This window comes from Pholcus phalangioides, unplaced genomic scaffold (genome assembly GCF_987345545.1).
Source record: "Pholcus phalangioides strain wild (caught in Gottingen) unplaced genomic scaffold, Ppha-v1.0 ptg000011l_1, whole genome shotgun sequence".
Taxonomy (NCBI): domain Eukaryota; kingdom Metazoa; phylum Arthropoda; class Arachnida; order Araneae; family Pholcidae; genus Pholcus; species Pholcus phalangioides.
This window is the reverse complement of record NW_028301604.1, coordinates 35,609,831-35,622,434: the sequence shown is the minus strand read 5'-3', so window position 1 is coordinate 35,622,434 and position 12,604 is coordinate 35,609,831. Positions and strand designations below refer to the sequence as shown.

The 12,604-nt window shown below is 35.8% G+C and overlaps 1 protein-coding gene across 12 annotated transcripts in view; it reads right to left on the bottom strand.

The window, feature by feature from the left end:
- Positions 1-12,604, bottom strand: part of LOC149080384 (protein FAM91A1) — a 609,292-nt gene that overhangs the window by 174,937 nt on the left and 421,751 nt on the right. For 11 of the 12 annotated variants that reach the window (XM_089239515.1, XM_089239507.1, XM_089239516.1 and 8 more), the window contains 2 exons: positions 12,071-12,181; positions 10,940-11,053 (listed from right to left, as the gene is read on the bottom strand). In XM_089239515.1, the coding sequence (XP_089095641.1) occupies positions 10,940-11,053; positions 12,071-12,181 (225 nt within the window). Of the gene's footprint in view, positions 1-10,935; positions 11,054-12,070; positions 12,182-12,604 lie in introns of all 12 variants that reach the window. The other variant, XR_016193568.1, reaches the window with a different exon arrangement.

Here is a 12,604-nt window from a genome sequence, read left to right as displayed (position 1 = left end):
GTGCACATGTGATAAATAAAAATATAATCTATCTTTGCATATCTCTTTTTTTAATTTTTTTTTTACTTTATTATTATTATTTCTTCCCTTTTTTCATTTTATTATTTTGCAAAGCAAATTACTTCCAGCGACCAGTGTGGGATCGTTTTTTTTTTTTACAGTCTTCCGAATTAGATCACATGTTGATCAATAAAACAGGACATTATTGTTCGAGCAATTTTAAATTTCATCGAAATTTTTAGCTTAAAAATTTTCAATGAAGGATGAATGAAAAATGGTAGCTTGACGAAATTGATTGGTGGGAGCAGTAAAATAATAGCAGCGATTCAGTCAGACACTTTTAATCAAACTAATTATTGACATTATTAAAAATATTATTATTATCCAATTATTATTGTATGAATTGACATATTCAAAATAATATTGTTTCAGATATTTTGTACTGGTTATTCATTGAATCACATTTTCATACCGATTTGTACATGTTGCAACGAATATTTTTTAATTTCCTTGTGACTGCAATTGATTTTTATCGCACTGAAATGTCAATAAGCTTTACATTTTTGCAAGAAAGATTTTGACACGACTGCAAAATTTATTCCAGCCTACAATGATTCGCGCAGAACTTGGTCATTTTTGCAGATGAATTTTCATTCTGGGACGTATTTGTAAGAGAAGGTTGCCCTAGGCGCCTCTTAGCAGAGACCGGCCTGTTTTAGCCACCCCAGGCCATACTAATTTTGCTGCTTCTTTGAGATACTATTTATAATGTCACATTCAAACATTTGATAATTTAATTGCAGTAAGTTGAAGCAAAAGAAAGCGATATCAGGAGCAGCAAGAGGTGGATGACTTTATTTCATGGTGACTGTAGTAAAAGTGAATTACATAACGTACATATCTAGATAAAGGATAGATGCAGGGCTCCCACTCAAAAAATGAGAAAAAGTAGGAAAACGCAGGACTGAAAAGTAGGATGGGGGAGGGAACCCCCTTAGACAACATAATCATAGCATAATGGAAAAAAAATCCCTAAAAAAATTTTTTTTAATTTTGAATTAACTTTTTTTTTTTCAAAGCACTACTTCAGTTTTCTATAAGATTGACTCAAGCCAAAGCAAAATGACAAATGGCTTGGTTACAAAACTAATTTTTAGCCAAAACAGTGCACTAGCAACCACAGATAATTCTTTGCTGTCTCTCCTCACATATATTACATTCTTTTTTGGAGTCTTCCAAAGTGCAGAGCTTGTCAACTCTCTTCGACAATGCACAGCAAATTTTGAAGACGTAATTTTTTTAAGTATGACGCTCCTTCGAGACCACTTTCAAAAGCACAGTGCAAAATGTGTAGATTACAAGATCCGATGTAAATACAGCAAGGTGAACCAGATAGTTTTACTGCATTGTCCATCATTTTTTAAAGTGATTTGTTCACATTTTACTGTTCAATGCCAGTGTAATCATTTTTGACAAATGAAGCACTTCCATTTCTAGCTCTTTGCTGAGCATTGTAAATATTGTTTATGCCTCTTCATGCCTTAAAAATACAGAAGACAACTGAATGCTATTGGGAGCATCAGAATCACAAAACGTAGAATAGGCCTATGTATTCAACTGCTTTAAAATGCAAACTGTTGTTTCACCTATTTGCACCATAATTTTGAATGATGAATATTAGTTACTGTCCAAGACCATGAAGAGTAATAAATACAAAATTATTTTTCACTTTTTAATGACTACTACTGTATACTTGTTGAGCCCTCAAACTAAGCAAATGAAAAATTAATTAACCAAATGGGTTCCCCCCCCCTCCTCAAATAACCTTAAAAATAATAAAATTTCTGCTTTGGCAGAATCATTAATTGCATTCTCCAACATTTGGCAATATATCAATGATTTCCTGCTCAATTAAAATCAATTACACAAATTTTGTCGATAGGATTTGGTAAAAAAGTAGGAAAAGTAGAACAAAAACTAGAAAATAAGACAAAACCGAGAAAGTAGGACATTTTACCAAAAAGTAGGAAGAGTGGGAGCCCTGTAGATGTGAAAGTGTAGGCGTACGAGAGGCAGGTGGATTAATTAATTGTGATTGGCTAAAAGGAGCAGCTGCAACTTGGAGAGGTATGCATAGGAGAGGAGTAAGACCGTGGGGACAGGGTTGTCGAACACCTGCTCCGAGACAAATAGCCAAGAACAAAGGACAATTTCAAATGTGAAATATTAAATTTAAGAATATTATCATATATCCCACCTCTCAAGATCAGTGTTCGGGGGCCGGTGTACTCAAACGCAGAGCTTGAGAGTATGGAAGTAGGAAAATTATTAACCTTGAGAATTACTAATAGTATATTCACATGGTGTGTGCAAAATACAATATTATTCTACTAAAAACAATATCATACAATTCAAAATAAGCTTTGATTAACTAATACACATATTCAAAAGTAATGAATTTAATCACGTATATTTTCCCATAGTGTTTTTGGAAAAACTCAAACAATATTACTTTGATAAAAATACTTCTGCAATCAGTTATATACAAAATGTAATAATACGTCAAAAATCAATGCGAACATCATGTATCAAAAATATAAACAATATCACTTATGACTACGCATATCACTTAAGTGAATCCGTTTGTAATGTGTAGCACACAGAGACTCAAAATTTATCTATGCACACAAAGGGGATAAATATGATAATGTTATTCTATTCGTGTGATAATTTGAGATTACATGAGGGGAAAAAGTATCTCAACTTACTGGAATGTACAATTTCAGATGATTTTTTAATAAGAGCGTTTGGACGATCAATTTAAAAATTGACATCAGATACTTTTCTCAGTATAGTGTATGGACCTGAAAAGGGTGGAGAAAACTTACGAGTATAAGGATACTGGACTCTTCATATTTCACAATTTCGCCTGGTTGAAAAGGGACAGGTTGATAACGAGCATCATATCTTATTTTGTTTTTCTTATGAAACTCCACAGTTCTAGTCTTGGCTAATTTCCTAGCTTCCTCTAGTGGCGGATATAGTTCTCTATTCCCTAATGGAGGATCATAGGGGACTATTCCATATAGCAGGTAAGCTGGAGAAAATTGAGTAACCGAATGTGGAGTGTTATTGTACTCTTGGGTGATTTGATCAAGATATCTCGTCCAAGGGTAATTTGAAGCTGAAGTGTTTACTTTGCATTTGAGACGGTTTACTATGGATTGATTTACTCTTTCTGTTTTACCATTTGGTGAGCTGATGTGAACAGTTGTTTCACGTTATGATGTAAAAGTTTCTTGAATCTTGTTGAGGTGAAAGCACCATTTCGGTCACTGAGTATCTTTTTTGGCACTTGTACTTGAAATATTTGATTCAAGCAATTTATGTAGGTTTGGGTATTTTCATTTTTTGAAGCAAAGGTCCAAATATATCTAGTTGCATGGTCGATATGCAAATATCTCTTTGTAGAATTATAATGACCAAAACCTCCAACAGTGTCGATGGAGACAATGTCAAACGGGTTCTCAGCTGGGGGGACTGAAGCTAATAAACCAAATCTTTTCTGATGACATTTCTTGTTGAGCTGACATGTTTCACAATGTTTTACAAAATTGTGAGCGTCAATAGTGATGTTAGGCCAATAGCAGATATATGGGGCTGATTAAATTTAACATTTCCTGAACGCCTGGATGGCCGCATTGTTCATGCGCATTTTCGAGAAGGGTTTTTCTTAATGAAAAGGGGACTACAATTTTATTAAAACCCTTTTTCTTACAAATTATTACATCATTGATGTTATGATATTTTTTATCATCGACATTATCCAGCTTCTAGTGGGTCTTGATGACTTTCAAATACAGAAGGTGAGTTGACCTCTTTTACAAAATGACAAATTGGATTACGAGATAACATGTCAGCTTCGATGTTGGTGGTGCCTGGTTTACATTTAATGGTACAATCATACATACTTAATTTCAATGACCATCTAAAGAGTCTTCCCGTTAAATGCTTAACCTTTTTAAGCCAAACTAAGGCAGCATGATCAGTATGTATTGTGAAATTTTGGCAGTGTAAATAGTGATGGAATTTATCTTAAGCGTCAACAATAGCCAAACATTCCAATTCTGTGGTGGCATAGTTTCTTTCATAGTCTTTAAGTGCTCTAGAATGAAATGCAATTGGATGCAGATTGCCATCAGGTGTTTCTTGTTTTAGTATCGCACCAACAGCATCTTGAGAAGTGTCCACAATTAAATGGAATGGAAACTTAGGATTATACAAGGTCAATATAGGTTTAGAAACTAATGATAGCTTCAATTTTTCAAAACTTTTTTGACATTCGGGAGTCCAGTTCCAAACCTGATCTTTTTTCAACATTTTATTTAAGGGAGATCTGATCTTTGCATAGTTTAGAATAAATTTGTGATATATGTTAATAGTTCTGAGAAACCTCTGAAGATCTTTCACATTTCTAGGGGGTTGAAGTTTTTGGATTGCAATAATGTTTGTATCGTTAGGTGATATTTTACCGTCATGAATATAGTATCCTAAAAAGTCAATATTGGCCTGTGCAAAAATACATTTTGATTTTTCTAATTTTAATTGTTGTTCCTCACAAATTTTGAATAGAATTTTAAGGTAGCTCAAATGTTCTTCTACTGAGGAAGAAAATATGATTATGTCATCAAAGTAATTTATGGCAAAATTAATTTTATGTTTAGCCAAAATTCTTCGAATGGTGCGTTGGAAAATGCTTGGTGCAATCTTCCATCCAAAAGGTAATCTACACCACTCATATAGACCTGAATTTGTAGTGAATGCCAACTTTTCAGTGTCATCAGGGTGTATTGGAATGTGCCAGTAACCCGATGCTAAATCCAAAGTGGACAATATCTGCACAGCCCAATTTGTAAAGCAAGGAATCAATTCGAGGCAGAGGTTCAGATTCTGATTTTGTTATTTCGTTTACCTTTCTGAAGTCGACACAAAAACACGTTCTACCTTCCCCATGTTTGTGTGCTAGTGTGACAGGTGCGGAATATGGACTACAGCTTTCTTTTATACCATTGTGTTTTAGAAGTTCACTTATCTGAGAATTGATCTCTCGCTCATCTATTGATCTCTTGCTCAGATGGAATAGCTACCACCGGAGGTAGTAAATTGTAACACAATTAACATGTTTAAAAAGAAATACCATAAACATTTTGGGGTAATTGAGAAGCTATCCATACTTAGAATAAGACAACCATAAGTATTCTTTATGGGCATTGTATAATATTTTATCATGTGTATATATTGCTTAAAATTTTTTGTTAATTGCATTTTTAATGGGGTTGCTATATTTTTTAAATATATGACATCCATGTGTTTATGGGCATCTTTTTCTCAGCCACCTCGTAGGGCATTTTGCCTGTTGTGGCGTTGTATTTATATTTGTATTATAGATACTCTATATGGTCGTAGTGAGACTGGAATGCCAGAGGTCAAGAACACTCGCTGGGGTTCCATTCTCACTCACCCAACATCATATTTTTTTGAGAAAATATATGATTATAGTTATATAATGGTTTTTCCAACTTCAATTCATTATTGCACTTATTTAATACTTCATTTGAATACAATTCCTGATTAATATGCAATGATATAACCTCATCTCCAACTGGTTTCGTAAGCAGCTCTCTGCTGTTTTGATAGTTTCCTGTTGACACAGTTTATGACTATTTTGAAATCATGGAGATGAGAAAGTCCAAGAATACTATATGGCAAATTAATTATTATTAACCACACTATTAACCACATCAAATTTGACGTATTTCGTTACAAGTTTGTCTCGAAGATGTAAAGTGTCAATAATATTCATTGAGATTAGTGATATCGTGGATCCAGAATCCGCTATAATTAGAAAAGATTTGTTGTTGTTAGTATGCACACGCAATTGAAAAGTCAACTAGAGTTCTCAGGTCTTGGGACAATTGGTTCGATGACATGGCCAGGGTCAGGAACCATCCCTTGATCTGAAATACTCTGGTGTGGGACGTAGTTCAGGTTGAAATGGCAAGTGCGTGCCCAGTGAAACGCATTTATAATGCCATGATTTTGACAAAACCTACATGGGCTGGTAGGAAGTCTGTTTATTTGTGTCGCAAAATGGGCTCTAGGACCCTGGGGGTAAGGTGGTCGAGGACGTGGTGTCCATTGTCTGAAAGGTTGTTTAAATTGTGGTCGAAAATTTTGAATTCCTCTGGGTTGATAGGTTTGTCCGATTTGTGGTCGTACTATACCAGAGGTATCAGCTACTCTTTGTTGTTGTGGTGGTGGATTATGTATGCTCAATTTGGAGGCATTTACAAGCCACTCACATGTGCTTGTCTGTGGTGTTATGACTAGAAAGGGCCTCCAATTTTCTGGTAGTCCGTCAGTTAATCCAGAAATAATCAAGCTGTCTGTCAGCTGTAACTTCCTACCGATGTCGACCCTTTTCTGGAAATATTCTTTTAGATTGACACATTTAGCCATTGTACAAGAATTAAAATCAGTGAACGTCACAGTTTCTGGGGACATAAACTTCTCAATGAAAATATTTTTCAAGGAGGAATAGTCACTGATCTCGAGGCATTTATTCACATAAACCGTAAAAATGCCTCATTTTTCAAATACTGTGGAAATTTCTCCACTCTGTCCCTATGAGTTGTTTCTACCTTTTCATAATATGAGAAAAAGTTTGATATTTTCATTCCTGTACTAGGATCAAATTGAATTTTAGTCTAATTTTCGACTGCGGGGGGCATCATTCCACAATGAGTGGAGAAATTTCTAACTGTTTAGGCACAGTCTCCGGGTTGGACTGCTTTTGCCTACCTCTTGGCTTTTTTTTTTATATATGAAAAATTCTCAAAAAATATATTTAGTATTATGCACAATTTTAGCACACACACCAAGTGAATATATCTGTATTTACACCTATCACACTTACCTCCATCTTTCCATGTTTCATTCAATCTTCATGTCGTGGCAATGTCAGGTGAAAAGTTCTTTAATGGACTGCATTTATAGACTGGCATTTCGGAATGGCAGGTGATGAGCATGGACAGCAGACGATGAATGAACTGGAACTTGGCAGCAGCAGCAGGTAACAGGTAAGCAGGCAGTAGCAGCAGAAGCAGGCAGCAGTAAAATAGTTGGTGGATAGAAATTCAGCAGCAACAGGTGATATACATGGAATTTTGCATTAGAAGTTTGCTTCCCAGCATACGTGATGAAGAAGAAAGTACAAGGACAGAAGAAACGGTTCCTTATGGCTGACACATCATGCCTTTCACTTTTTTCTTCTTCTTATCTATAACCACTAGATATAGCAATAGTTATTCGTTTCAGTCGCCTTTTTTCTCATCGTGCTCAAAGAAAACGAGGGGAGGCGATGTTCTTTTTTCTTCTTCTAATACAGATTTCCGTGTATCTCAAGCACAGGCATTATACTGCCGACTAATATGTCACATTCACACATTTGATAATTTAATTGCAGTAAGTTGAAGCAAAAGAAAGCAATATCAGGAGCATCAAGCGGTGGATGACTTTATTTCATGGTGACTGTAGTAAAAGTGAATTACATAACGTACATATCTCGATAACGGATAGATGTGAAAGTGTAGGCGTACAAGAGGCAGGTGGATTAATTAATTGTGATTGGCTAAAAGGGGCAGCTGCAACTTGGAGAGGTATGCATCGGAAAGGAGTAAGACCATGGGGACAGGGTCGTCGAACACCTGCTCCGAGACAAATAGCCAAGAACAAAGGACAATTTTAAATATGAAATATTAAATTTAAGAATATTATCTCACATATATTTTGTTTCTTTTTTTCTTTTTCTTTTTTTTTGAAAAATCATGCCCTCCCACCCTTAGTTCTCAATTTTTAGAATGAAAGCCATATCTTTACTGTTTGTTTTTCTAAATATGCTTTTGAATATTGTTTCATACACACACGCATAAATGAGATGCCATGAAAAATTTCAACTTCATCATGCCATATGATCGATTTCATTCAACAAGCTAATCGAGTTAATTTTGTTGCAGAATTACAATCAAAAGCTGTGATGCAACATGAAAATCTTCCAAAATTCTGAACTATAACTGGAAAAAAAATCTCAGCTTAAAATTGTTTTAGTGACCCTTTATTCATTTAATCATATATCAGTTTAATTTGTTTTTACAAAATAATAAAAAAATTAATGAATTATAGTGTAAACATGAACAAGAAAAACACTCTGAACGCGATTTTCTGAATGGCAGTTTTTCAGCTTATCCATAAGATTAAAAAAAAGCTACCACCTCAAAAATTCTGGAATTCTGTATGGATATTTATGCGACATGTGTTAGTAAAATGAACCTCAAACTTTGATATCTGATCATTCGTTAGAATTTTATGAATTTTTAAATTTTGAAAAAATGTATAAATTTCAAAAATCTGAACAATCTTTTTTACAAAGAAAGATGTGCGTAATTATTGGGCAGTCGATAGTTACCAGGATCCGGAACTTTCGCCCCGACATCTCAAAATTTTCACCTGCCCTGAACGTATGAGTGATTGACCGTGTGAGTGATCAAGTGACCATATAAGTGACCGTACAAATGACTAAGTGAGTGGCAGAATGACTCACCACGTGAGTGACCGTATCAACTAGTGTGCAATTGACTTTATGAGTGAATGGCCATATGAGTGACCAAATAAATGACTGCATGAGCAACCAAGTGATTAACTGTATGAGCGATCAAGTGAGTGATCAAGGGATTGACCGTGTGAGTGACCAAGGGAGTTACTGAGCGATGAAACATTTGAGTGAATGAGTGACCGATTAAATCTTGTGTAATTTTCCAAGTGAGTGGCTGAGTAATTAACCGTATGAGTGACCAAAGGAGAGACTGAGTAATTAACCGTATGAGTGACCAAAGGAGAGACTGAGTAATTAACCGTATGAGTGACCAAAGGAGAGACTGAGTAATTAACCGTATGAGTGACCAAAGGAGAGACTGAATGAGCAACCAAGTGATTAACTGTATGAGTGATCAAGTGAGTTATCGAGGGATTGACCGTGTGAGTGACAAAGGGAGTTACTGAGCGATGGGACATTTGAGTGAATAAGCAACCGACCGAATGAGTGACTAATTAAATACTGGTGTAAGTTTCCTAGTGAGTGATTGAGCATATGAGTGACCAAGGGAAATACTGAATGATTGAGCATATGAATGACCGAGTGACTGACCGAATGGCGTATCAGTGACCAAGTGAATGACCGCATATTGACCGAGTGGTTAACCGCATGAGTGACCAAGTGAGTGACTGTATATGTGACCAGGTGAGTGACGGTATGAGTGTCCAAGTGAGTGACGGTATGAGTGTCCAAGTGAGTGACGGTATGAGTGTCCAAGTGAGTGATCAAGGGGCTGACCGTGTGAGTGACAAAGGGAGTTAGTGAGTGATGGAACGCATAAGTGAATGTGTGACCAATTGAGTGGCTGCATGAGTGACCAAAAGATTGATAAAGTTAATGGCCGTATGATTGACCCAGTGAGCGATTCATTGATTGACAAAGTGTGAGAGTGGAGTGTCTGCAAAGATGATCCTCCAAATCCCCTCCATTTTATAGGTGGTTACGTAACAATGAGTGACCAAGTGACTCACACTTTAATGGATCCTAAGAATTTGGAATTTTCAGTTGAAGCATAAAATATTCTTCCCAAATTTACGTTGCTGCGAAATTTTTCAATGTAAGAAGAGGTATTACCGTCCTGAACAAAAACATTAAAATCCCCCAAGGTACCTTTTCCCTCCCCTCACGCTTCCTAAATATCCAGATGGGTTTAAATAAAAACCGTCATACTTAGGTTCACCATGTATCCTCGAGGAGAATGCAGGAAATAGCAATGCTGAATACGGCTTATCACTAAATTTTGCCAAAAATTGCAATTTATTGCACTTATATGATCACTCACTGGGTCAGGGCAGGTGAAATGTCTGAGGGATAAATTTTCATTAAATTTATTTAATTTCATTTTCAATTCACTCGATCACTCATGTATTCACTCACTTGGTAACTCATGTAGTCAGGGGAAGCAAAATGTCACGAATAAATGTCTAACTCACACTTGATCACTCATGTGGTCACTCACTTGGTCACTTGTACCATCATTCATATGTTCACTCACATGGTCACTTGTACCATCATTCATATGTTCACTCATACGGTCACGCGTACGATCAGGGCAGGCGAAATATCAGACATAAATTTACGATTTACTTGATTACTCACTGGGTCACAGATATGGTCAGGGCGGGCGAAATTTCCGGGGACTAAATGTACCGGGATGAGATGTCGGGGGCGAAATTTCCGGAGGCCAAATATACCAGGGACGAAACGTACCAGGGGCGAGATGTCGGGGACAAAATGTCTGAGGCAAAATATCGGGGGCAAAGGTTCCGTGAACCATAGTTACCGCCCTGTATACGTATTATTACATTTAACTGAATTTTGTCAATCGACAAACCAATTAAATTTAATTATTATAAGTTTATTTGTTAGTGGTGCTAACAGCACCCATTTAGAAGAGATGCAAAACATCATAAATTTGGTGAATGATGATAATGCTGCCCCTTAATACAACCTTCCAGATATACCTCCAGAATGGTAATTTTTCTTGTTTTGCAAAGTATTGGGATTTCACTGTATACAAAATTATGAATTCTTGAATTTTAAATATTAAAATCAGTTGAATATGTAATTAACTAATTATACAAATGCTTTAGAAATGAATAAAATTTTGTAGAGTGGAAAAAATTCCTGATTGAGGTTGATGTATCGAAGAATGAAATTATATTTTAATTGTAAAATGACATAATATAAATGACATAATCTTCATAGCAAAATTATTTGCATACAAACTTGTATCAAGACAGGAGAATGACAGAGTGCATCATTGATAGTAGGCAGAGCATTCGAAGCTGGGACAGAGCTTGGATCATGAGACCATGTAGTAACAAGAAGTTTCTCTTCATCCTAAATATACAACACACAGATATATATAACTTCTCTCTATCACTCTACGCTACTCTATAAAGGCCTTTTTTTCAAATAACTCAATAATGATACCTAAAATTAAACCCTTAACAGTGTTGCCCAAGTCCAGTTCGGGCAACTCAAATGTGCAGTAAGCAGTTCTGACAGAAAATAAATTAGTGTTTCTATTCCGTGAAGCACGAACTGAGTTTGTTTTCTTTTTCGGATAGGTATCCAATGCCACATTCACTATTTTCATAATACATGCCGATACTGGTGCTACATTTTTCCATTTCAGTAGAGGCAAGGGCATAGCGGGGGGGGGGGACTTGGGGGTCTGGTTCCCCCCCCCTGAAATGTGAGAAAATGACCGAAAAAAGGGAAAAAGATGGCCAAATCCATTGTTCTGTCACTTTGGTCCCTCCCCCCGAAATGAAAGTGGTCCGTCCCCCCGAACGAAATTTCTGGCTACGCCCCTGAGTAGAGGATAAAATAGTGGTCAGCTATAAAGGCACGCATTGGGAATGAGTGTTTTGCACAGTCAGTTCTCGTCATTTTTTTTTTTTGTGAATTTTATACCAAAATTCTTTTTCAGACGATGATGAGGAATACTTTTTAGGGTTTTCAGGCTCAGATACCGACATTTCTACTGAAGATAAGTATAGTACTTATTTAAATAGTAAATATAGTAGTTATTGCATTTAAAACCTTTTTTTTTTTTTGCAAAATAATCATTTTCCAACCTTTACATTGATGCAAAGAACAAAATTAAGCTGGTGAAAATATTCCCATTTTTGATGCATTTTTCTGAAATGTATGACACTGTCAAGGGGATAATGTTACTCAAGACAAAAATAACTTTGATTCATATTGTAGTTATATAATTACCTTTTTCTTTTAGTAACTTCATAGCATTCCAGACTACTCCAGGAAAAAAAATTATATGACTGCCATATAAAAGGAAAAACAGTTCTGATATGAATGATTGAAAATAAAACTTATGTTTGATAGACATACCCAAAACATTTTTGGCATGGAATGTAATCTTGTTCCCCTTGCAAGCAATAATGAAGTTGGTCCATGCTTCAATACCGAATACAGGAAAAATTTGAACCAAACAGAATTTACCTGCACACATGAATGAAGAGCATATTATAGAGTTGAGTAGATGGATACGGCTGTTTAAAATGACACAGAAATAATTATTTTGAACAATATCAGGTGGATATAAATGCATACCCCAGTAGCACAAAGATAGAGATCTATATCATTAAATTTCAGTTTCGAATATAAAAGGCCAAGATATCGGTCTGGCTACAAAGAACATAGAGATAAATAGATCATTTTTGTCACACCACGGTCATTTTCTGCACACAAGGGCTAATTAGACCGGGACCAACAATTTATTGCCGAATCCGAACAGCAGGCTTATTTTTTTATACTCATCGAGAGGTTGGTGCGCTAGTAGTATATACATGATCATATTTATGCCCTCGCTTCATTAATTATCATATCTAGACCTTCATTTGTTCATTATTATCCCTTTTAGAC